Raw genomic sequence first — 26,903 nt, forward strand, 5'->3', positions numbered from 1 at the left:
GTAGTTAGTTAGTTACCTCTCAACATGAGGGTTTGGTCACCTCTAAGGAGCTACAGTAGTTAGTTAGTTACCTCTCAACATGAGGGTTTGGTCACCTCTAAGGAGCTACAGTAGTTAGTTAGTTACCTCTTAACTTGAGGGTTTGGTCACCTCTAAGGAGCTACAGTAGTTAGTTAGTTACCTCTCAACATGAGGGTTTGGTCACCTCTAAGGAGCTACAGTAGTTAGTTAGTTAGTTACCTCTCAACATGAGGGTTTGGTCACCTCTAAGGAGCTACAGTAGTTAGTTAGTTACCTCTTAACTTGAGGGTCTTGTCAGCCCCGAGGAGTTCCAGTATTCTGGTCCAGGGGCCCCGGGTTACCAGGCGACCCTTAGACGTTATTATGACGATAGAGCTAGAGAGAGAAAGAGAGAGTGAGGGAGAAAGAGACAGAAGTGAAAGAGAGATGGGGGATGGAGAAGAGGAGGCAGGGAGAAGAGAGAGTTAACTTTGTTCAACTCAGTGTCTTCCCATTCTAACATGAAAAAGTTAGTATGTGTGTGTTCTTACTGGTCTGTCAGGTTGTTAACATAGCTCTCTATCTGGGCAGGTACACCCTGCAGTATGGAGTTTCTGAAGCCTTTGCTCTCCACCAGTCTCCCGTCATGGCCGTCCATCACCGTCAGCTGCACCCCATCATCTGGCTGGTACAACTTCCTGCCGTTAACCTGCCCGGCAACCACAACATCCAATCAACCAATCATGACATTATTGAATAACTTTTTACACACAGAGAAAGCAAACACACACACAAACACACCTCTGTGTAGGCAAAGTCCTCCTTGATGTGGAAGAAGCGTGTGTTGTAGGACTCCAGCTTGACCTCCAGGAAGTGGTCTGTGGTGCGCTGTAGAGGAGAGAGAGAGAGAGAGAGAGAGAGAGAGAGAGAGAGAGGAGAGGAAAGAGAGAGAGCGAGAGTGAGAGAGAGATCTGAAGTGACCGATACTGGTATAGAAATGTCAATCCTGTCCACAACACTGCTGCAGAGATTTATTGATGAGATGCCAAGACTCTTTCTTCTCTTTCTTTGTATGACTGTATCTGTAACACTGTATAGAGAGGTTGTAAAGGGTTTCAAACACCGTGAATATACTATGAATAATAGGAACTAGTGTTATTACAATACTATGTACTAGTACTATGAATACTATGAATCAGTAATAAACAGTTTAAATAAGTGTTTGATTAACTATTTTAGAAAACGATGCACAGTGCCACTTGTGACCAACAGACTGAGCGCTGTCCTCACCAGCTTGGCGCTGGGCAGTTTCCTTGGCATGGGCACATCTACGATGGGCATCTCTGCGTGCAGGGGGTAGGCCTGTGTCATGCAGTCACTGGGGCCGCTGCCCTTAGGGATAACGGCTGTGATTTTAACCCTCTCACAACCCTTCACTGAACAGAAGGCAAAGTCCTCCTTCTCATTGTGGGCCTTCACTCGGAGGAACAGCAGGCTGAGAGGGAGACAGGGGAGGAGACTAAGAGTTAATAAGGATTCACTGAGAGAAACAGCAGGCTGAGAGGGAGACAGAGGAGACTAAGAGTTAATAAGGATTCACTGGGAGAAACAGCAGGCTGGTAGGGAGACAGGGGAGACTACCTACTGTACTCATCTACTACACATTCTCCTCTCTCCCCCTGATCTCTCCCTCCTCACCCTCTCTCTCCCGTCACTCCCTCCCTCTTTACCCTCTCTCATTCTCTCCCCCCTCCCTCCCTGCCTCCCACCCTCCTCACCTGGTATCTTCCTCCCAGTAGTAATAGCCTCGGGACAGGTGAGACTGGTTGATCTTGTCTCTCTGTGTGGTCCTCATGAACACACCGGTCTTCCTTGTCTGCTTGGTCAGCCGGTTGTGGATGTCCGAGATGATCGTGAAGGTGGTGCCTGGCGGGTAGCATAAGCCTACGTTGATCCAGTCGTTCCTGGAACACACACACAGACAGACACACAGACAGACAGACACACAGACAGACACACAGACAGACACACAGACACACACACAGACAGACACACAGACACACACACAGACACACACACAGACAGGCACACAGACACACACACAGACAGACACACAGACAGACAGACAGACACACAGACAGACACACAGACAGACACACAGACAGACACACAGACAGACACACAGACAGACACACAGACAGACACACACAGACAGACACACACAGACAGACAGACACACAGACAGACACACAGACACACACACAGACAGACACACAGACAGACACACAGACAGACACACAGACAGACACACAGACAGACACACAGACAGACACACAGACAGACAGACAGACAGTTAATCAACGATATGAAAAAGGACATGTTACAGGAGGCAGCCCAGCACTGAGATGGGCTAAACAACTACTCCCACTCACCGGTCATATTAATTAGTAAACACACCGTGGCAAAACATTTTGCCGTTCTTTATTGGACAAGTTCAGGTTAGTCTCTCTCTGTTTGTCAGCTTTCTTCCGTTTGGTGATAGTGAAACTAGAAACTAGTGAATACGACTCTGCAGTCCCGTGTAGCTCAGTTGGTAGAGCATGGCATTTTCAGCAACTGGGTTCGATTCCCAAGGGGGACCAGTACGAAAAAAGTATTGGATAAGAGCGTCTGCTAAATGACGCTCAAGGCACCACAGATGATAGTCCGTACGGCCCAGTACATCACTGAGGACAAGCTTCTTGCCATCCAGGACCTCTATACCAGGCGATGTCAGAGGAAGGCCCTCAAAGACTCCAGCCACCCCAGTCATACCCTGCTCTCTCTGCTACCGCACGGCAAGCGGTACCAGAGCATCAAGTCTAGGTCCAAAAGGATTCTTATCAGCTTCTACCCCCAACCCATAAGACTCCTGAACAGCTAATCAAATGCTTAACCAGACTATTTGCACTATACTTTTACTACATATTACCTCAATTACCTCGACTAACCTGTGCCCCCCCCCCCCGCACATTGACTCTGTACCAGTACCCCCCTGTACATAGCCACACTACTGTTATGTTATAGTTGCTCTTAATTAAATTATTTGTTATTTTTCTATTTTCTTATTTTTTACTAAAGTTTATTTTAGTAAATATTTCTTAACACTTGTTTTTCTTATAAGTACATTGTTGGTTAAGGGCTTGTAAGCATTTCACTGTAAGGTCTACTACACCTGTTGTATTTGGTGCATGTGACAAATACAATTTGATTTGATTTCAAATGTGAAATGTCATGCAGAGTTTATGGTTGAACCTGAAGTTCCATTCCACAAACAATAGATGGCGCCAGAGCAGCATGTAACCAATGGGAATGCCCATATCCCACAATACAGTATATGTTCCTCCCTCCGAGTCCTTTCGGGGTAATCTCAGGCCAGGGAGTAGCTAGCACGCTTGAAATGACTACAATGCCTCTGCTATTCAAATGACTGCCAATGATATTAAGAATATTTGCTGGGCAGGGGTGATGTCATATGCTAAGACAAACAGCCACCATAAACTACTGTATCACACTGTCCCTTGGGTTATAGGGTTCGTGGAAGGCAAGGGTGTGACTTGATGATATGGGTTTTATGAATATGACCACATGGTCAGGAGATGGGGCTTTGGGTTACTGGGGTTATTGTTGACTCATAAGATGTGGTGCCATGATGTGGACAGTTTTTTGGATCAGATGCTGAAACAATGCTGGGAGAAGGAAGTGAATAGTGTGTGTGGTGAAGGGTGCATGTGTGTGTGTGTCTGTGTGTGTCTCTCTGATTCCACTACCAACCTGTGTAGTCTCTCTCTCTGTCTGTGTGTGTGTGTGTGTGTGTCTGCAGGTGTGTGTGTCTATATCTCTCTGAGTCCACTACCAACCTGCGTAGTCTCTCTCTCTGTTTCTGTTTCTGTGTGTGTGTGTGTGTGTGTGTGTGTTAGTGTGTGTGTGTCTCTCTCTGAGTCCACTACCAACCTGTTGAAGTTGATGAGCCACACAGTGATCTCTGCAGGAGCAGCCTGGTCCCAGTGTACAGTGTAGCCCTTACCCAGGGTGACCACGGGCTGGAACTGCTGGTAGTGCTTCTTCTTGCCCAGAGCGCCCTCTAGTGTCAGGGGTCTGTCAGGGTACTCATCCTTTACCATCTGCATGTTCAGACTGGCAGGGTTACGTGTCTGTATGTAGATCTGAGGGACCACACACACACACACATTAATTCACAAACGCATACAGACACAAGCACACACACAAACACACAAGTGTGTGTGACTAGGAACATGTTCACTAATCTGGAAGACATTAGAAAGTGAGTGAAATGAGAGGGAAACGAGGTCACACTGCACAAAAACCTAGTGTGTTAGCTTTGAAAGGAAACTTAACCCACACTTTATTTTAAAGAATGTGTGAGTACATACTGTGTACCCATATGTGTATGTGTTTGTATAAGATACGGTGTGTGTGTGTGTGTGTGTACATGCATGCTTCCTTCAGCCTGCATGGCGTATGCATACCAACCTGTGCATAATGCCCACTACAGATGGCAGCCCTCCAGTCAGGCACGTCAATACAGTCAGGGTGTCTCAGTAACCAGTTGTCCTCTTTGACCAGGAAGGCTCCAGGGTACTCACTGACCGAGCCGTCCACGTCGTGGAATATCGTGGTCTTGTCACCGTCCATTTGCATCTTGTTAAACCATGGGCCGGGCTCACCGAAAAACACCCGGGACGTTATCTGATAAGAAGAGCAGGGGGTAGATGGGGAGGAAGGGGTGAGGGGGTGGAGAGAAGAGAGGGGGAGAGGGGAAGGAGAGGCGATGGGGAAGAAGGGGTGAGGGGGTGGAGAGAAGAGAGGGGGAGAGGGGAAAGATAGGAGATGGGGAGGAAGGGGGAGAAGGGGTGAGGGGGTGGAGAGAAGAGAGGGGGAGAGGGGAAGGAGAGGAGATGGAGAGGGGAAGGAGAGGAGATGGGGAGGAAGGGGGAGAAGGGGTGAGGGGGTGGAGAGAAGAGAGGGGGAGAGCGGAAGGAGTGTCATGGAGGTGAGAAAGAGCAGCATGTCTCCCCTGTAAGACCGTGCTTATGGCACTGCATTACCCATAATCCATCTTGACAGCTCATGCCCAAAATCTGCAGCTACGCTTTAGGGCAAACACACACACACACACAATACACCCCAACTCCCATCATGTGTACAGGTAAATGCTAATCAGCGTGATACACCCCCCCCCCCCCCCCCCCTCACACACTCACACACTCACTCACTCACTCCCTCACTCACTCCCTCACTCACTCACTCACTCACTCCCTCACTCACTCACTCCCTCACTCACAGGCACGTCGTCGAAGGTGATGTCGGTGACGTTGTTGTTAGGGCAGCTCTGCCAGGAGTTGTTGAGTCTGAAGCCGAAGGCGCTGGTGTGTCGACCGTCCAGGGCAATGTATTTTCTGAAGGTGCAGTTCTGCACGTTGATGGGCCCGTCGTAGATCTGCATGCCGCGGATAGGGAAGTCACTGCAGGACAGACATACAGAGAGTCAGAAAGACCAGAGGGAGGGAGACGAGTTAGAGAGAATGAGAGAGAACTTGACGGACAGACAGACCCTGGTCAAAAGTAGGGCACCATGTAGGGAATAGGGTGCTATTTGGGACGTAGACAAGATCATGGGTGCTTTGCGATGTTCCCAAGTGTGCCGGAGGGGACATCGTCATCTCTTTCAGCACACAGACAAGGCTCTGTGCTATCGGATATTGGATAACGACTGCATCTTGGGACCATTTTGTAACACTATGCAAAAGTTCACGTGGTTGCAAATGATAATTTTTTCTCCATACAGCATATCATGTAGAACTGAGACAGATGATGGATGACGGGTTTCTTTCACCCAGACAATAAAAGAATGTCAGATATGCACAAGTTGAGACATCATACTTTTAATCATACTTTCTGTCTGGCCAAGCACGCAACACGCTGAAAAGAGAACAGTTGAAGGGGTTCATTTCAGGGTAAAATGTGAATGAGGAGAGGCAATACGAGGAAAGGAGAGGAGGAGAAGGAGAAGGAGAAGAAGAAGGAGAAGAAGAAGGAGAAGGAGAAGGAGAAGGAGAATAAGGAGGAGAAGGAGAAGGAGAAGGAGAAGGAGAAGGAGAAGGAGAAGGAGAAGGAGAAGGAGAAGGAGAAGGAGGAGAAGGAGGAGAAGGAGGAGGAGAAGGAGGAGAAGGAGAAGGAGAAGGAGAAGGAGAAGGAGGAGGAGAAGGACAAGGACAAGGAGGAGGAGGAGGAGAAGGACAAGGAGGAGGAGGAGGAGAAGGACAAGAAGAGGGGAGGAGGGGAAGGGAGATAAGAGAACAAGAAATTAACAGACAGAAGAGGAGAGAATAGGGAGTGTGTGTGTGTGTGTGTGTGTGTGTGTGTGTGTGTGTGTGTGCGTGTGCGTGTGTGAGCCAACACTCACACTCCTCGAGGCAGGGTCCTCCCATTGAGGTCGGGTCCCCCGGGACCCCAGATACGGTTGTCAGGAATGGGCATGCCCCTGTTCTCACTCTCCCCAACAAACAGACTGTTCTTCACCTCCTGACGAGAACCATCGTCATCAGGGAATGTACCACCACTACACAGATAGGGAAAGACAGAGAGAAAGTGAGAGAGAGAAAGAGTTTGTGTGTGTGTTCATTTCATCGAAAAATCCTTTTAATTTTTGTTGACTAAAATGTAACGAGACGAGAATTCCACGTGAGACTAGTGGACATTTCATTTGATATCAAGCTCCTGTTCATCTGTGTTTTCTAATCAGAAGCATGCAGAATATTCTTCAGTTGTGTGGACGGATTGAGCTGATCTGCCCGGCTCTCTCACACAGCTCCCAGTGGTCACATCAGTCCCTCGTCAATCTGATGCGAAGCCAGGACACTGGACTTGTACCCAAACTCAACTAGAAACAATAATGCTTACTCTCTCTTACTTTCATGTAGGCTATTTTTACTCTGATCACATCAGTCTATATTGTTAGTCATGAATCTGTGTTGCCGCTCTGGTACCGTTCTTGGGGTGTTTTCCTATGGGGAAAACAGATGCTATTTCATGAATGTTAGGAGTACAGTCATAGTTCTGACGTCTTTGGAGAGGTCAAATTCTCCCCTTTTTAAATAAAATAATTTGATTTACCCCCCTTGACGGTTATGATGTGGAGAAAATCAGAGCCGTAAATGATTGAACATCTAGCCAAGGCTTTATATCCTATATAATTAATTATGTCAGGCATTGGTTACAATCTGTCACAATATAAATGTTGCCAGCTAAGGTATACGAGGGGATCGTAGGTCTAGTTGGACAAGGCTATCTGAATGAGTACATGATGGAAGTTAGAAGTAGCTTAAATATTCATTATTTAATAGATTATTTTTTCTATTATGTGACTAAAATGGCTGTGACTAAAACTGTCCAGAGTTTTAGTCGACTGATAATAACTAAAACTGTCCAGAGTTTTAGTCGACTGATAATAACTAAAACTGCCCAGAGTTTTAGTCGACTGATAATAACTAAAAACTAACGAAGGATGAAATTACTAAAATGTGACTAAAACTGTCCAGAGTTTTAGTCGACTGATAATAACTAAAACTGTCCAGAGTTTTAGTCGACTGATAATAACTAAAAACTAACGAAGGATGAAATGACTAAAATGTGACTAAAAGGTATTTTAAGATTAAACATAAAACCAAATCTAAAATAGATGCCAAAGTTAACACTTTTGTGTGTGTTTTTGGTTTTACTAAATTAAAACAAGGAAAATTCCCCACAAGGAAAATGTCTGTTTTAGGCTTAGGGGTTAGGTTTAGGGTTAAAATTAGGGGTAGGGTTAGAATTAGGGTTAAGTTTAGGGTTAAGGTTAGGTTAAGGGTTAGGGGTTAGCGAAATAGGATTTTGAATGGGAATCAATTGTTTGGTCTCCACAAGGACAGTAAAACAGTGTGTGTGTGTGTGTGTGTGTGTGTGTGTGTGTGTGTGTGTGTGTGTGTGTGTGTGTGTGTGTGTGTGTGTGTGTGTGTGTGAGTATGTGAGTGACTGTCAGAGAGTTTGTGTGGCCAAGAGAGAGTGTAAAAGTGTGTGAGTCTGTGCCAGTGTGTCTCTCTCTGAGAGTGTGACCTGGTTTCTGAAACCAGCTACAAACCATGCCCAGGCCCATATACCTAGAGATGCCACTTTCACACTCCCAAATTACTTTCACACTCTTTCAAAGTCTTTCTTTCCCACTGCATCATAAGCAGACGACCATATAAGGTGTTTTCCAATTACTGCAACGGGGTCTTCTGCAGTCACCCGTAAATACAAACATGAACCACACATGCACGCCGCACGAAGGCACGCGCACACACACACACACACACACACACACACACACACACACACACACACACACACACACACACACACACACACACACACACACACACACACACACACACACACACACAAGATGTTATTAACATTAATGTCTTACCTAGCCAGTGTTAGGCCAATTCCATTATCAGCAAATCTGAGGGAGAGAGAGAAACAGTTGTTGGAGCCAATCACATAGTAGACGGAATATTAGAATGAGAATATTACACAGACATTATCTGTTTCCGCATGTCAACAGTGTGTGTGTGTATGTGTATGTGTGTGTGTGTGTGTGTGTGGCTATTCACACACTGTTTGTCTAAAACTCCAAGGATAAGGGTTGACATTGGAAATGTTGGCAAGGATGCAAAGCAGCAACAGACTGAAGGTAAGAAAAACAATAGAGGATTCAGTGTAAATGCTAGGGGATGTTTCTGACAGTTACTGCTGTGTTGAGTGCTAGACCTGGCAGTAGAAGCCTAGAGGTAAGCATGATAATTGGGGTGGCAGCACCATAGGACTGAGAGGGAGGTTAGAGAAATACAAGCTAGTCAAAATGTAGCCATTTTTCAGAGGCGTGATTGTGTATATTTGTTAAGGTAGGTTACAGCTAAATATGTATTTGTTACAATCCACCTATCACTCAATCCCTCCCTCCCACCTCTACCGCTCGCTCCTTCCCTCCGTCTACTCACTGGCAGTCGTCCAGCCAGACATCTCCTCCCCTCAGCCAGGCTCCGTGGTCCTGGTTCTTGTAGGCCACAAAATGGTGGATGAGAGCTGGGACACGGGGCTTGAAGGGATCCGCATCCTGGTGGGGTCCATATCTAGAGAGAGAGAGAGAGAGAGAGAGAGAGAGAGAGAGAGAGAGAGAGAGAGAGAGAGAGAAAGAGAGAGAGAGAGAGAGAGAGAGAGAGAGGGAGAGAGCGAGAGCGAGAGCGAGAGCAGAGAGCAGAGAGCAGAGAGCAGAGAGCAGAGAGAGAGAGAGAGAGAGAGAGAGAGAGAAAGAGAGAGAGAGAGAGAGAGAGAGAGAGAGAGAGAGGGAGAGAGCGAGAGCGAGAGCGAGAGCAGAGAGCAGAGAGCAGAGAGCAGAGAGCAGAGAGAAAAGAGAAGAGAGAGATTAAGAGAGAGAGAGAAAGAGAGTGAGAAAGAGAGAGAAAGAGAGTGAGAAAGAGAGTGAGAAAGAGAGCGAGAGCGAGAGAAGAGAGAAGAGAGAGCGAGAGAGAGAGAAGAGAGAGAGAGAAAAATCAGCTACACTGGTCTGCCCTGCACATAACTACCCATTGTTCCTTTAAACAGCTTAGAATCCAAGGCAGTCGCCACTAATTCATGCAGAACTAAATCAAATAACTAAACTATAACAATAAAATGAAGCGTAATAAAGTCATATAATGTGATTAGTAATGTGGAGTAAACAGAACACACAGTGTATCAACAAATAAACCAGTCAGGAAGTTGTTTTGAAGTATTTCAAACCTCCCGGTCATTCATGCAGACATCTCTGCTATGCATTATTCACTGTTCAGATGTTAACCAACGTGCTGTATGAAGCCTGGGGGACTGGGTCTGCAGACTGGGGTCAAATACTCTGCTTGAGGTGCACTTGGACTTTTAGGGCGATTCAATTGATTGCATTGTTGTAGGCAAACAATGTATTTGAAAGTCTTTGACATATGTATCTGAAAGAGGTCTGCTAACTAGCTCCCGAGTGACGCAGTGGTCTAAGGCACTGCATCTCAGTACTAGAGGCGTCACTACAGACCCTGGTTTGATTCAAGGCTGTATCACAACCAGCCGTGATTAGGAGTCCCACAGGGCAGCGCACAATTGGCCCAGCGTGGTGTGGGTTAGGGTTTGGCCAGGGTAGGCTGTCATTGTAAATAAGAATTTGTTCTTAACTGATTTGCCTAGTGAAATTAAGGTTAAATAAAAAAAAATCTAAACTACTCCCCCTCACCCAGTCTCTCTGCATCCACTACCAACCTGTGTGTGTGTGTGTGTGTGTGTGTGTGTGTGTGTGTGTGTGTGTGTGTGTGTGTGTGTGTGTGTGTGTGTGTGTGTGTGTGTGTGTGTGTGTGTGGTGAGACACTGACCTTGCTCCCACTAGAGAAAGGAAGGGTCTCTTGTCCTTGTCGTTGGCCTGTGTCGTCTTTACACCGTTGTCTAGGATCATCCCAGCCTGCACAAGTGCATACATTACATTACATTAACACTTCCTGTCAAGGAGCCAGCTATCAGCCAACAGATATGAACAACAGATAGCTTTGAAGGTGATTCCCACAATGCACCCTATTCCCTACATAGTACAGCCCTGGCCCTGGTCAAAAGTAGTGCACTACTGTATGTGGGGAATAGGGTACCATTGGGACCGATCGTCTGAGTCGCCTCTAGCAACAACACAACAGCCTCCAAGGTCTCTCTCTGTCTGTCTCTTCCTCTCTCCCTCTCTCTCTCTCCCTCTCCCTCTCCCTCTCCCTCTCTCCATCTCCCTCTCCCTCTCCCTCTCCCTCTCCCTCTCCCTCTCCCTCCAGTTCCTCCTGAACCAAGAGCCTAATAGACACACATTGACACACATATTTAGCTTAATATGAAAAAAGAGGGATCCAGTGCTCGACTGAGGGACTTGAAAATTCCCAAATCATTCCTTACCCCAGGATAATTCAACTGGTGACTATCCAGGATAATTAACCAGTTGGATTTAGGGGGCGCTATTTTAATTTTTGGATGAAAAACGTTCCCGTTTTAAACAAGATATCTTGAAATATAATTGACAGCTTTGACAGCTTTGGAAAGAAGACACTCTGACGTTTCCAAAACTGCAAAGATATTGTCTGTGAGTGCCACAGAACTGATGTTACAGGTGAAACCCAGATAAAAAACCAACCAGGAAGTGCCGCATTTTTTTAAACCGCCTCATGCCAATGACTCCTTATATGGCTGTGAATGAGCTACGAATGAGCTTACGTTTTCCACGTTTTCCCCTAGGTGTCTACAGCATTGTCACGTCTTTTTAGGCATTTCCCTTGAAGAATGGCTGTAAGGGACCATATATGGCATGTGGTCACATGGTTTCTCCCGCAGAAAACCTTGCGTAAAATACTGAGGTAGCCATTTTTCCAATCGCTTCTTATGAGAAACCAACTGCCAAAACACCTTGAGGATGGATCCTAAACAAAGTTTGCCGTGTTTCTGTCGATATTATGTAGCTAATTTTGAAAAAAGTTTGGCGTTATATTTGTAGCATTTTTCGGTCGATTTCTCAGCCAAGCATGGTGAAGAAACGGGAGCTATTTCGCCTACAAAAATAATATTTTGGGAAAAAAGGAACATTTGCTATCTAACTGGGAGTCTACTGAGTGAAAACATACGAAGTTCTTCACAGGTAAATTATTTAATTTGGTTGCTTTTCTTATTTTTGAGAAAATGTTGCCTGCTGCCAGCAGAGCCTAGCATAGCATTATGCCATGATAAACTTACACAAATGCTTGTCTAGCGTTGGCTGTAACGCATATTTTGAAAATCTGAGATGACAGTGTTGTTAACAAAAGGCTAAGCTTGTGTTTGAATATATTTATTTCATTTAATTTGCGATTTTCATGAATAGGAAAAGTTTATAGGGGTATTTATGTCCGTTGCGTTATGCTAATGCATTTGAGGCTATGATTACGCTCCCGGATATGGGTTTGCTCGTCGCAAGAAGTTAAATTGGTGACTATCCAGGATAATTCAACTGGTGACTACCCAGGATAATAAAGGAAAACTAGATTTATTGAGGGACAAACAAAACTAGTTTTGGCATGAATGCAGCAACAGTGTTTCTTTTGTTTTATATGTGTGTGTGTGTGTGTGTGTGTGTGTGTGTGTGTGTGTGTGTGTGTGTGTGTGTGTGTGTGTGTGTGTGTGTGTGTGTGTGTGTGTGTGTGTGTGTGTGTGTGTGTGTGTGTGTGTGTGTGTGTGTGTGTGTGTGTGTGTGTGTTTGCCGAGGCGTGTGCGTCTTTGTGTTGCGTGCATATGTCTTTGTGGGGGGTGTGTGTGTGTGTGTGTTTGCCGAGGCGTGTGCGTCTTCGTGTTGTGTGCATATGTCTTTGTGTGGGTGTGTGTGTGTGTGTGTTTGCCGAGGCGTGTGCGTCTTCGTGTTGTGTGCATATGTCTTTGTGGGGGGTGTGTGTGTGTGTGTGTTTGCCGAGGCGTGTGCGTCTTCGTGTTGCGTGCATATGTCTTTGTGGGGGGTGTGTGTGTGTGTGTGTGTGTGTGTGTGTGTGTTTGCCGAGGCGTGTGCGTCTTTGTGTTGCGTGCATATGTCTTTGTGGGGGGTGTGTGTGTGTGTGTGTTTGCCGAGGCGTGTGCGTCTTCGTGTTGTGTGCATATGTCTTTGTGTGGGTGTGTGCGCATAAACACTTGTATGTGTATGTCGGCTTCTTTATGTGTGCACAAGATGGTGTGTGTACGTCTGTGATTTGTGTACAAGCTGGTATATCTACTTCTATCACAAGGAGGCTGTGGTAACAGCTTGACATTAGTTATATTTCTATTAACACACCCTGCTAGGAACAGATAGAGAGAGAGAAAATATTAAGCAGAGAGAGAGAGAGAGAGATGCTGCCAGATAGAGAGAGAGAGTGAGAGAGAGAAAGAGACAGAGAGAGAGAGAGAGAGAGAGACAGAGAGAGAGAGAGAGATAGAGACAGAGAGAGAGAGGCAGGGAGGGAGAGAGAGAGAGAGAGAGAAAGGGTGGAGAGAAAGAGAGAGAAAGAGAGAGAGAGAGAGAGAGAGAGAGAGAGGGTGGAGTGAGAGCGAGCGAGAGTGAGAACGAGAGCGAGAGAAAGCGTGGAGAGAGAAAGTGAGAGAGTACGAGTGAGAAAGGGTAGAGAGAGGGAGAGTGAGAGAAAGAGGGAAGGGTGGAGAGAAAGAGAGAGAGCGAGAAAGGGTGGAGAGAGAGAGAAAAATGATGGAGAGAGAGAAAAAAAGGATGGAGAGAGAGAGAGAAAGGTGGAGATAAAGAGAGAGAAAGAGAGAAAGGGTGGAGAGAAAGAGAGAGAAAGAGAGAGAGAGAAAGGGTGGAGAGGGAGAGAGAGAGAGAAAGGGTGGAGAGAGAGAGAGAGAGAGAGAGAGAGAGAGAGAGAGAGAAAGAAAGGGTGGAGAGAGAGAGAAAAAGGATGGAGAGAGAGAGAAAAAAGAAAAAAAGGATGGAGAGAGAGAGAAAGGTGGAGATAAAGAGAGAAAGAGAGAAAGGGTGGAGAGAAAGAGACAAAGAGATAGAGAGAAAGGGTGGAGAGAGAGAGAGAGGGAAAGGGTGGAGAGAGAGAGAGAGAGAGAGAGAGAGATCCAAAAAAAGGATGGAGAGAGAGAGAGAAAGATAAAAAATATGGAGAGAGAGAGAGAAAGAAAGAGAAAGGGTGGAAAGAGAGAAAGAGATAAAAAAGAGAGAAAGGTTGAGAGAAAGAGAGAGAGAGAGAAAGAGAGAGAAGGGTGTGAACATGACAGAGAGAGAGGCGCTGCTAGCACAGACCACAAGGGCCTTAACCAGACCACAAAGAGATTTATTATCAACTGAAGATGCTCGTTAACATGTAATGATAGCTGCTCCAAACCGTGAATTAACCTTCACACACTGGGTTAACACACACACACACAGGGAAGAGCAGTTAGCTTATATCTGATTGGTTAATATGACTTTCTTTATGCTATAGTATGTTTGCTGTTATTATCTAACAAGACTCACACACACACACATAAAGTCCTACCCTGTAGTTGGAGTGGGCCCTATTGTTGGTGAACTGGCCCATAGGTGTGTGTTCGGAGCGGCCAGGAGAGTACATGCCCTCAGAGGCTCCCGTAGGCACATGGTGGAAGAGGAACCAGAAACCTGTCTCCTTGAAGGACACACACACAGTATGTTAACAAACACATGCAAGCATTAACACACACACACACACACCATACTATACATAACAAATGAATATACAGTAATTCATCAGACTGGACATTGGGGTAATGAGGCCTACATACATACTGTACACCTGAAGACAAGGACAGATAGAAAGGGTGAATGGGAGACAGAGAATGAGAGAGAGAGAGAAAGAGAACAAGGAGAGAGAGTGGGAGAGAGTGAGAGAGGACAGAGGAGATATACTTTGTATATTATCTACCTCACTTGCTTTGGCAATGTTAACACGCTTCCCATGCCAATAAAGCCCCTTGAATTGAATTGAATTGAGTGAGAGGACAGGGGAGAAAGGGAGGGAGAGGGAGGGAGTGACGGGGGGTGGAGGGAGGAGAGAGAGAGGACAGGGGGGAGAGAGAGAGAGAGAGAGAGAGAGAGAGAGAGAGAGAGAGAGAGAGAGAGAGAGAGGGAGGGAGGGAGGGAGGGAGGGAGGGAGGGAGGGAGGGAGGGAGGGAGTAAGGGGGGATGGAGGGAGGAGAGAGAGAGGACAGGGGAGAGAGAGAGAGAGAAAGAAAGAAAGAAAGAAAGAAAGAAAGAAAGAAAGAAAGAAAGAAAGAAAGAAAGAAAGAAAGAAAGAAAGAAAGAAAGAAAGAAAGAAAGAAAGAAAGAAAGAAAGAAAGAAAGAAAGAAAGAAAGAAAGAAAGAAAGAAAGAAAGAAAGAAAGAAAGAAAGAAAGAAAGAAAGAAAGAGAGAGAGAGAGAGAGAGAGAGAGAGAGAGAGAGAGAGAGAGAGAGAGAGAGAGAGAGAGAGGAAGCAAGCGAGGGAGATTGGGAGAGAGACTTACCTCTGAGCCTGCTGCTGCACAGTTGATGAGATTGTTATTGGGGTTGGCAATCCAAAAGGTGGACGTAGCACTGGAAGAGACAAGGAAAGACAAGAGAGAGGAAAAGAGAGAGAAAATGTGAGAGAGAGGAGGGAGAGAGAGAAAGAGAACGTGAGAGAGAGGAGGGTGAGAGTGAGAACGTGAGAGAGAGGAGGGTGAGAGAGAGAGAACGTGAGAGAGATGAGGGAGAGAGAGAGAGAGAGAACGTGAGAGAGAGGAGGGTGAGAGAGAGAGAACATGAGAGCGAGAGAGAGAACATGAGAGAAAGGAGGGAGAGAGAACGAGAGAGAGAAAATGTGAGAGAGGAGGGTGAGAGAGAGAGAACGTGAGAGAGAGGAGGGAGAGAAAACAAGAGTTGTTGATTATCCCTGTGTCCTACTCCTCACTTCAGGCAGCACCTCAACAGCCTTGGTTTCTCAAATGACTGCCTCGCCTGGTTCACCAACTACTTCTCAGACAGAGTTCAGTGTGTCAAATCGGAGGGCCTGGTGTGCGGACCTCTGGCAGTCTCTATGGGGGTGCCACAGGGTTCAATTCTCGGGACGACTCTTTTATCTGTATACATCAATGATGTCGCTCTTGCTGCTGGTGATTATCTGATCCACCTCTACACAGACAACACCATTCTGTATACTTCTGGCCCTTCTTTGGACACTGTGTTAACTAACCTCCAAACGAGCTTCAATTCCATACAACTAAATGCATGCTCTTCAACCAATTGCTGCCTGCACCTGCCCGCCCGGCCAACATCACCACTCTGGACGGTTCTGACTTAGAATATGTGGATAAAGGGCCTCCCGGGTTGCGCAGTGGTCTAGGACACTGCATCGCATCGCTAGCTGTGAGACTCTCTGGGTTCGCTCCCAGGCTCTGTCGCAGCCGGCCGCGACCGGGAGGTCCGTGGGGCGACGCACAATTGGCCTAGCGTCGTCCGGGTTAGGGAGGGTTTGTCCGGTAGGGATATCCTTGTCTCATCGTGCACTAGCGACTCCTGTGGCGGGCCGGGCGCAGTGCACACTAACGAGGTCGCCAGGGGCACGGTGTTTCCTCCGACACATTGGTGCGGCTGGCTTCCAGGTTGGATGCGCGCTGTGTTAAGACGCATGGCTTTCGACCTTCGTCTCTCCCGAGCCCGTACGGGATTTGTAGCGATGAGACAAGATAGTAACCACTAACAACTGGATACCACGAAATTGGGGAGAAAAGGGGGTAACATTTAAAAAAATTAAAAATAAAAAATTAAAATAATATGTGGACAACTACAAATACCTAGGTGTCTGGCTCGACTGTAAACTCTCCTTCCAGACACACATTAACCTGTTGAATCTAGGGGGCACTATTTTCATTTTTGGAAAAATAACGTTCCCAAAGTAAACGGGCTATTTTGTCAGGACAAAATGCTAGAATATGCATATAATTGACAGCTTAGGATAGAAACCACTCTAAAGTTTCCAAAACTGTAAAAATATTGTCTGTGAGTATAACAGAACTGATATTGCAGGCGAAAGCCTGAGAAAAATCCAATCAGGAAGGAACTCTTATTTAGAAAGCTCTGCGTTCCTATGTGTCCCTATTGAGCAGTGAATGAGATATCAACCAGATTCCTTTTTCTATGGCTTCCCAAATGTGTCTAGTGTCACAATACATAGTTTCAGGCTTTTATTTTGAAAAATGAGCCTGAACGTCAACATTGCGTCAGTGGTCAGCTGGAGGCTCTCAGAGTGTTTTGTGCGTAAAAGACAAATGCGGCCATTGTTTCTCTCTTTCCTACTAAGAAGCCACCTGTCCCGGTTGATATATTATCGAATAGATATTTGAAAAACACCTTGAGGATTGATTATAAACAACGTTTGCCATGTTGTCGAATTCTCAGCCAAACGTGAAGAACTAACAGAGTTATTTCGGCTACAAAAATAATATTTATAGTCTCGTGAGTGAAAACATCCGAAGCTCATCAAAGGTAAACAATTTAATTTGATTGCTTTTCTGATTTTCGTGACCAGGTTGCCTGCTGCTAGCTAGGCATAATGCTATGCTAGGCTATTGATAAACTTACACAAATGCTTGTCTTGCTTTGGCTGTAAAGCATAATTTCAAAATCTGAGATGACAGGGTGATTAACAAAAGGCTAAGCTGTGTTTCAATATATTTCACTTGTGATTTCATGAATATGCATATTTTCTAGTAATATTTATGTCAGTTGATGACAATTCTCCCGGATCCGGGATGGGTATATCCAACAGGTTTTTAAGCATCTCCAATCCAAAATTACATCTAGAATCGGCTTCCTACTTCGCAACAAAGCATCCTTCACTCATGCTGCCAAACATACCTCGTAAAACTGACCATCCTACCGATCCTTGACTTCGGTGATGTCATTAACAAAATAGCCTCCAACACTCTACTCAGCGAATTGGATGCAGTCAATCACAGTGCCATCCGGTTTGTCACCAAAGCCCCATATACTACCCACCATTGCGACCTGTATGCTCTCGTTGGCTGGCCCTCGCTTCATATACGTCGCCAAACCCACTGGCTCTAGGTCATCTATAAGTCTTTGCTAGGTAAAGCTTTGCCTTATCTCAGCTCACTGGTCACCCACTGGTCACCCCCAAAGCCAATTCTTCCTTTGGCCGCCTTTCCTTCCGGTTCTCTGCTGCCAATGACTGGAACGAACTGCAAAAATCACTGAAGGTGGAGACTCATATCTCCCTCACTAACTTTAAGCATCAGCTGTCAGAGCAGCTCACAGATCACTGCACCTGTACATAGCCCATCTGTAAATAGCCCATCCAACTACCTCATCCCCATATTGTTATTTTTTTTCTCCTTTGCACCCCAGTATCTCTATTTGCACATTCATCTTCTGCACATCTATCACTCCAGTGTTCATTTGCTAAATTGTAATTATTTCACCGCTATGGCCTATTTATTGCCTTATACCTCCCTAATCTTACCTAATTTGCACACACTGTATATATACTTTTCTATTGTATTATTGACTGTGTGTTTATTTACTCCATGTGCAACTCTGTGTTGTTGTTTGTGTCGCACTGCTTTGCTTTATCTTGGCCAGGTCGCAGTTGTCAATGAGAACTTGTTCTCATCTGGCCTACCTGCTTAAATAAAGGTGATATATATATATATATATATATATATATAAATAAATTAAGTGCTCTGTCTCACACACACACACACACACACACACACACACACACACACACACACACACACACACACACACACACACACACACACACACACACACACACACACACACACACACACACACACACACACACACACACTAAACAAGGGGTCGTCGCTGCCTTTCAAAAACATGAAAGCAAATCAGGTCATCAGTAATCAAGGTCTCTACTAGCCCTAATCACAGTCTACTCTATAATCAACACAGACAACGAGGGACAGGAGAGTGAGAGCAAGAAAGAGAGAATGAGAGAGAGAGAGTGAGAGAGCGATAAAGAGAGAAGGAGAGAGAGAGAGAGAACAAGAGAGAGAGAACGACAGAGACAGAGAGGTGTAATTGTCTTTGTTGAGCTTGGGGTATTTCAAAATAAACGGACAGAGAACGAGATTGAGCAAAAGACACCATAGAAAGAAAATGAAAGACAATGAATACTGTAACTGATTAATAAAAAGCTTTCAGTTTAGCTTTTAGGATTGGGATATGCTGTCTGATTTTGTTCAGTGACAATGTACATTACTGAAGAACCCTGCATTTGTGTCGTCTGTCAGCGGACAGGGGAACATGTTAGCCATCTGTCAGAGGACAGGGAAACATGTTAGCCGTCTGTCAGCGGACAGGGGAACATGTTAGCCGTCTGTCAGCGGACAGGGGAACATGTTAGCCGTCTGTCAGCGGACAGGGGAATATTATTTTTATTTAACCATGTAGGCCAGTTGAGAACAAGTTCTCATTTACAACTGTGACCTGGCCAAGATAAAGCAAAGCACTGACAAAAACAACTACACAGAGTTACACATAAACAAACGTACAGTCAATAACACAATAGAAAAAATATATGTACAGTGTTTGCAAATGTAGAAGAGTAGGGAGGTAAGGCAATATATAGGCCATGGAGGCGAAATAATTACAATTTGGCATTAACACTGGAGTGATAAATGTGCAGATGTTTATGTTTATGTGCAAGTAGTAGGCTTTGTTGCGAATTAGAAAGCTGATTCTAGATTTCATTTTGGATTGGAGATGCTTAATGTGAGTCTGGATAGAGAGTTTTCAGTCTAACCAGACACCTAGGTATTTGTAGTTGTCCACATATTCTAAGTCAGAACCGTCCAGAGTAGTGATGCTAGTCGGGTGGGCGGGTGCGGGCAGGGATCGGTTGAAGAGCATGCATTTAGTTCTTCTAGCATTTAAGAGCAGTTGGGGGCCACGGAATGAGTGTTGTATGGCGTTGAAGCTCGTTTGGAGGTGTGTAAACAGTGTCCAAAGAAGGGCCAGATGTATACAGAATGGTGTCGTCTGCGTAGAGGTGGATCAAAGACACTGCTGCAGTAGTTTATGTGTCGGGGGGCTAGGGTCAGTTTGTTATATCTGGAGTACTTCTCCTGTCTCAGCCTCCAGTATTTATGCTGCAGTAGTTTATGTGTCGGGGGGCTAGGATCAGTTTGTTATATCTGGAGTACTTCTCCTGTCTCAGCCTCCAGTATTTATGCTGCAGTAGTTTATGTGTCGGGGGGCTAGGGTCAGTTTGTTATATCTGGAGTACTTCTCCTGGCTCAGCCTCCAGTATTTATGCTGCAGTAGTTTATGTGTCGGGGGGCTAGGATCAGTTTGTTATATCTGGAGTACTTCTCCTGTCTCAGCCTCCAGTATTTATGCTGCAGTAGTTTATGTGTCGGGGGGCTAGGATCAGTTTGTTATATCTGGAGTACTTCTCCTGTCTCAGCCTCCAGTATTTATGCTGCAGTAGTTTATGTGTCGGGGGGCTAGGATCAGTTTGTTATATCTGGAGTACTTCTCCTGTCTCAGCCTCCAGTATTTATGCTGCAGTAGTTTATGTGTCGGGGGGCTAGGATCAGTTTGTTATATCTGGAGTACTTCTCCTGTCTCAGCCTCCAGTATTTATGCTGCAGTAGTTTATGTGTCGGGGGGCTAGGATCAGTTTGTTATATCTGGAGTACTTCTCCTGTCTCAGCCTCCAGTATTTATGCTGCAGTAGTTTATGTGTCGGGGGGCTAGGGTCAGTTTGTTATATCTGGAGTACTTCTCCTGTCTCAGCCTCCAGTATTTATGCTGCAGTAGTTTATGTGTCGGGGGGCTAGGATCAGTTTGTTATATCTGGAGTACTTCTCCTGTCTCAGCCTCCAGTATTTATGCTGCAGTAGTTTATGTGTCGGGGGGCTAGGATCAGTTTGTTATATCTGGAGTACTTCTCCTGTCTTATCCAGTGTCCTGTGTGAATGCTCTCTCTAATTGTGTGAATGCTCTAATTGTGTGACTGTGTGAATGCTCTCTCTAAAGTATGCTCTCTCTAATTCTCTCTCTCTCTTTCTTTCTCTCTCTCGGAGGACCTGAGCCCTAGGACCATGCCTCAGGACTACCTGGCATGATGACTCCTTGCTGTCCCCAGTCCACCTGGCCGTGCTGCTGCTCCAGTTTCAACTGTTCTGCCTGCGGCTATGGAATCCTGACCTGTTCACTGGACGTGCAACCTGTCCCAGACCTGCTGTTTTCAACTCTCTAGAGACAGCAGGAATGGTAGAGATACTCTTAATGATCAGCTATGAAAAGACAACTGACATTTACTCCTGAGGTGCTGACTTGCTGCACCCTCGAACAACTACTGTGATTATTATTATTTGACCATGCTGGTCATTTATGAACATTTGAGCATCTTGGCCATGTTCTGTTATAATCTCCACACGGCACAGCCAGAAGAGGACTGGCCACCCCTCATAGCCTGGTTCCTCTCTAGGTTTCTTCCTAGGTTTTAGCCTTTCTAGGGAGTTTTTCCTAGCCACTGTGCTTTGCTTGCTGTTTGGGGTTTTAGGCTGGGTTTCTGTACAGCACTTTGAGATATCAGCTGATGTACGAAGGGCTATATAAACAGATTTGATTTGATCAAAGAATCACCAAGCAAGAGCGACATCATTGATGTATACAGTGAAAAGAGTCGCCCCGAGAATTGAACCCTGTGGCACCCCCATAGAGACTGCCAGAGGTTCGGACAACAGGCATATGCACAGCAGAGTACACAATACACTCTTTCAGACGGTAGTATGTGTGTGTGTGTGTGTGTGTGTGTGTGTGTGTGTGTGTGTGTGTGTGTGTGTGTGTGTGTGTGTGTGTGTGTGTGTGTGTGTGTGTGTGTGTGTGTGTGTGTGTGTGGTATAAGCAGCTCTGGGTAATGAGTGAGAATTGTCACAGCAGTGTTAGCAATAACTACCAACAAGTCTCTCTCTCACCTCCATCTCTCTCTCTCTCACCTCCATCTCTTTCTTTCTCTCACATCTCGCCTTTCTGTCTCTAACCCTCTCTCTCTCTCTAGCATCTCTCTCCTTCCTCCCTCTTTCTCTCTTTTTACAGGCATTAAGTGCAGGTGTTATGTGCCTTTTAAAATAAAATGTTCATCTGAGTGTTTGTGTGTGTGTGTGTGTGTGCGCGTGTGTGTGTGTGTGTGTGTGTGTGTGTGTGTGTGTGTGTGTGTGTGTGTGTGTGTTTGTGTGTGCGTGTGTATATTACTGTAGGAAGTGCAGTGAACGCATAGATTACTCTGTAACTGTTATTTAGTAGATATTCTCTACAGTCATTTGTTGCTTTATTCCTCTCAGCATTTTAAGTTAATACTCCCTCTGTGCTATGAGAGGGGGAAGGAAAGGAGAGGAGAGGAGAGGAGAGGAGAGGAGAGGAGAGGAGAGGAGAGGAGAGGAGAGGAGGAGTCTGGCAATAGAGAGGGGAGAGGAGAGATGGGAAGAGAGGGTGAAGACAGTAGTCGGGGAATAGGGAAGGTGGAGAGAGGGAGATAGTACTGTGTCTATGTGAGAAGATGTGTGGGAAAAGAGAATAGATAGAAAGAGAGGGAGGGGAGGAGATATATAAAAGTAATTCTGTTACCTCATACGTTTTGGTAGGTGACATTCAATGATGTATATAAACCCTGGGTAGCTGACGCTGTGTCTTGGCCAGTAAGAGCCTCTATTATTAAACTCCTCCTTTCGAAGCTTTGATTAATGGAAGTGAATCAGGGAAAAACTAGATCCCCACATTAAAATACCCAACTTGTCAACAATGGCACGATGTGAAACATATGTATGCAGCAAGCGCTGATTAAAGGGATGAGGGACGACATTTCATATGGAAGTGTTGAAATTATTAGAGTAGAACATATACTTTTTGGTCTATTTTGAGAGACAAACTGCTCAGATTTTGGTACTGTGTAACCATAGCAACGCATGTAAATATATTACAAAACGATAATCCATTGTTGATGTTATTAAGCATGGATGAAGTGGTGGTTCATGTGTGCAATTGAACTGCTGTTCTTCTGGATTTTCTAATAGTCACAACTGTTGAAGAAATAAGAAATATTGTGCATTGGTTTATTGTACTAAGAGTCATTGCAATTCATTTTTACCGGCTTTACTTTACATCAGATTGATCTTAAATCGGTCAGCAATACTGAAAACATATTATTATGGATGAACTTCTCTAGTTGTACATTATTGTTGCTTTGTAGTGTAGAGAGGTGATCAACATGTTTTCATTTCAACAACTACAGCTTTTGGATGATACATATGTTTTATTTTTCATTGTCCTTGAAGCATAACATTGAAATAGTGTAAATTCCCATGAATTCCTATGGAGGCTGTTCCTTAGGAGTATGGTAATGACGAACAGAGGAGAGGAGAGGAGAGGAGAGGAGAGGAGAGGAGAGGAGAGGAGAGGAGAGGAGAGGAGAGGAGAGGAGAGGAGAGGAGAGGAGAGGAGAGGAGAGGAGAGGAGAGGAGAGGAGAGGGTGGAATGGAAAGGTGGGGAGAGGAGAGGCAAGGCACACATACTCTAACGTGACCTTCTCTCATGGCTTTGCAGTATTAATGTCTCCACCGGTCTGCTTATCAGTGAGGTGTCTAGATCTTACATTTTTTTCAATGAAATGTAATGTAAGGCAAATTCCTGGACTGTGTCCCATATGGCACCCTATTCACTACATAGTCCACTACTTTTGACCAAGCTCCTATATAGTGCACTACTTTTGACCCTGCAGGACTCTTAGGACCATGGTCAAAACTACTGCACTGTCATGGCATGCCCTTGGGGGGAGGATCATAGGTGCCCCCCCCCTCTCTCTACAGTTTTATGATGGTCATAAATACCTGCAGGAAAACTCTCTCTCCCTACTCTCAGAAACTTGAGTTAAATCCTTTTGTTACCACAGAGAGGGACGTTGCAGTACGATAACACTAAAAGGCTGAATAATTAAACAGTATTTCTATATCCCAAACATTTGGAATGGTCCATGGGTATTTAAAGAACAATCCTGTAGAATTTGTTAATAATTTGTGACGTACCTAAAGACAGTATAACAACATAAGTGTATCTCTGAATGTGTATATTTCCCAGTTGTCAGGGTCACATCCAAATGTGGGGGAACGTATATGATTAAATATGAAACTATCTGTGTAATAGGATCATTTTTTTTTCATATGAAGTCACACCCACGTGAGCAGACATTACATCGGCGTCATGGAACGCCCCCCTTTTCCAGAGTGTATAAAACCCACTTCCGACAAAATGCACATTAGGCCAACGAGACCAACAATGTGAGCTGAGAGGGAGGTAATGGCTAGACCTCTGAAACCTCAACGGAGAAGAAGAACATCTCTACAAAACTAAAGACTACACAGGAACATTCATTCTGCAGCTCTTTAGGTACTTTAGTCTGGTAAATGCAATCGAGAACCAATGGGTGGTACTCTGAAAGATCCATTCTGGAGAACATTTCCTATGTACGCCTGACGTATCCATTTTAACAGACCCTTCGAGAACAAAGGGAACAAGCTACAACTACGAAAGACTTTGATCTCTGGTGGACAAACCAGAGACTTTCTGTCGACTGACTCTCCAGCAGACGGACCGGCGATTTCAACAGAGAGACAACAAAGGTATATACTCGTAAATATGTCAAATGCAACCTCTTTTCGAATGAGTGGCTGTTCATGTGCAAAGTACTAGCATTTCCATGAGCCTAGTTACCAGCTGTGTACGATAGTAGAGTCCTTTGTCTTTTCTCCCGCTTTTTCTCACATGCCCCTCCCTTTTCATTTGGTGTAACAAGCCGTCATATCGGTTTAGTCCACTAGGGACTTTTCATTCTATCATGTTAGCAACCAATGTATAACCTATCCTGTGTGTTTATGTACTTCTGTGTGATTATTTAGTTACTTAGTAAATAAGTAATAAAGCCAATTGGTATATCGCTGATTCATAATTTATGCTAGCGTTCGTGCAGATATCCAAGAGTTTGCGACATTCGGAATATGACTGATGAGGTAATAGATGAATAAGTGACTGTAATCGATAAGATATGAAAATATATGAAGAGAGTTAAATTCGGGAAAGAGTAACTCTTTAAACAACACACACGACAGCACTGTGTAGGGAATAGGATGCCATTTGGGATGCAGCCCTTGTAACCGACAACTAGAGAAAACTCTAGTTGTCGATTTTAACACTCAAATGAATGTAGGATCCAGACTTTTAGCCAAACCTCTAGCCTTAGAATCACAACCTAATTGGTTTTGCAAAGGGAATAGAGAACATCAGTCGGTAATAAGCAGTGTGTGTGTGTGTGTGTGTGTGTGTGTGTGTGTGTGTGTGTGTGTGTGTGTGTGTGTGTGTGTGTGTGTGTGTGTGTGTGTGTGTGTGTGTGTGTGTGTATGTGCGTGTGTGTGCGTGTGTGTGTGATTTAAGGTAAGATAGGGTAAAGCTCAGTCTTATTGCAGTGATGTATCTTCTGGCTGAGCGTGTCTCTTATGCATTAATCATACTCTGTCTCTCTAACACCAGAGATAGCAGGTTACCACGGGGACAGACATATCAGTTCAGAGGACTCTATTTATACGCAGCAGACATGCTAAAGAGATAAGTGTGTGTGTACCTGTTGCTGACTGTATATATCCCTCTTACATTTGCGTGTATCTATATATGTAGATGTGAAGTCAGCCCTAGATGCTGATCTTGGGTCAGTTTTGCATCTTCCCCACTAATATTTAAGGTTTGGATTGCGTGAAGGGAAACTGATTCTAGATCTGAACCTAGGGGACACTTCTATTGATCTCCTCTACCTGCAGTCTTGTCGTGGGTTGGCCACATATCCGGGGAAGGCTCCCTGTGTGATATCGCGACACATCTTGCTGTCCCTGTCGGAGGGCAGCAGGGTACCAGCTCTGATCATCAGCCCCAGGCAGTGGTCAAAAGTGTTCCTCTCCTCAGGACCGTCCTCAGTGAAGAAACAATGTCCCAGAGCATCATAGCCCACCACGTCCTTTACCTGGTAAGACAGAGAGAGGGGGAGGGAGAGAGAGGGGAGCGAGAGGGGGGGGGGGGGGGAGGGTGGGAGAGAGAGAGGTGGGAGGGACAGAGAGGAGGGATAGAGAAAGTGAGGGGGGAGAGAGAGAGATAGGGGGGAGGGAGAGGGGGGAGAGAGAGAGAGGGAGGGACAGAGAGAGGGGGGAGAGAGAGAGAGGGGGGAGGGAGAGAGAGAGGGGGAGAGAGAGAGAGAGAGGAGGAGAGAGAGAGAGCGGGAGGGAGAGGAAGGGAGAGAGAGAGGGGGAGGGAGAGAGAGAGTGAGTGAGGGAGAGAGAGAGTGAGTGGGGGAGAGAGAGGGGGGCGAGAGAGAGTGAGAGAGAGAGAGAGAGAGAGAGAGAGAGAGAAACACCAGGGTTGGGGTCAATTCCATTTAAATTCCAGTCAATTCAAGGAGTACGCAGAATTTCCAATTCCAATACCTTCAATGCTTTTCAATGAGGAACATTTGGAATTGGAATTTGGTTTAGTCCTACTTTCTGAATTGACAGGAATAACCCCAACCCTGACAAACCATGCACACATTTATTTTGAATGGCACAGATGCATGTCTGAAGGAAGTGGTTTTCCTTCTATGTCTCTTCTCTGTCATCTGCACTGGGCTAAAACCCCAATCTCAGCAGATGGTGTGAAACACATCATTCCACTGAGCTACACCATTTAAAGAAAGATATTACTCTGCCTGCCACACTAGCTAGCTAGCTTATCTCACCTCTTCTTTGCGATTGGTTCCTGGAAGTCTCCTCATTTGAGAACAGTTCACCAAACTAAAGACTGTATTAGCCTGCTGAGCTAAATCATGTGGTGCTAACCCCCGTCTTCATGTCTATGGAGATATTCTGACATCTGATGAAGGAAAGGAGACCAGGGCCTGAGGAGACCAGGGCCTGAGGAGACCTGGGCCTGAGAAGACCTGGGCCTGAGGAGACCAGGGCCTGAGGAGACCAGGGCCTGAGTCTCAAATGGGACCCTATTCTCTATCTAGTGCATTATTTTAAACCAGGGCCCATAGGGACCAGGGCCCCTATTCCACTATGTAGGGAATAGAATAGGGTACTAATTGGGCCGAAGCCGAAGCAGAGAGATAACATCTCAGAGAATTCAGTATCTCACCATCTATCTTCCATTTCCTTCTAACGCCTGAAGAGTGACAGGACACAGTTGTGTTCTATCGAGTT

General features: G+C 45.4%; 1 protein-coding gene across 4 annotated transcripts in view; it reads right to left on the bottom strand.

The window, feature by feature from the left end:
• The window catches only part of LOC139384481 (cell migration-inducing and hyaluronan-binding protein-like), a 176,285-nt gene that overhangs the window by 23,017 nt on the left and 126,365 nt on the right, over positions 1-26,903 (bottom strand). For 3 of the 4 annotated variants that reach the window (XM_071129267.1, XM_071129266.1, XM_071129268.1), the window contains exons 14-18: positions 25,485-25,690; positions 15,117-15,186; positions 14,133-14,261; positions 10,482-10,567; positions 9,084-9,215 (exon numbers count right to left, since the gene is read on the bottom strand). In XM_071129267.1, coding sequence (XP_070985368.1) covers positions 9,084-9,215; positions 10,482-10,567; positions 14,133-14,261; positions 15,117-15,186; positions 25,485-25,690 — 623 coding nt within the window. Of the gene's footprint in view, positions 1-295; positions 397-551; positions 710-801; positions 889-1,290; positions 1,496-1,778; positions 1,965-3,993; positions 4,206-4,533; positions 4,750-5,344; positions 5,526-6,466; positions 6,623-8,509; positions 8,546-9,083; positions 9,216-10,481; positions 10,568-14,132; positions 14,262-15,116; positions 15,187-25,484; positions 25,691-26,903 lie in introns of all 4 variants that reach the window. The other variant, XM_071129269.1, reaches the window with a different exon arrangement.

Source organism: Oncorhynchus clarkii, chromosome 26, assembly GCF_045791955.1.
Source record: "Oncorhynchus clarkii lewisi isolate Uvic-CL-2024 chromosome 26, UVic_Ocla_1.0, whole genome shotgun sequence".
In the NCBI taxonomy this organism is placed as follows: domain Eukaryota; kingdom Metazoa; phylum Chordata; class Actinopteri; order Salmoniformes; family Salmonidae; genus Oncorhynchus; species Oncorhynchus clarkii.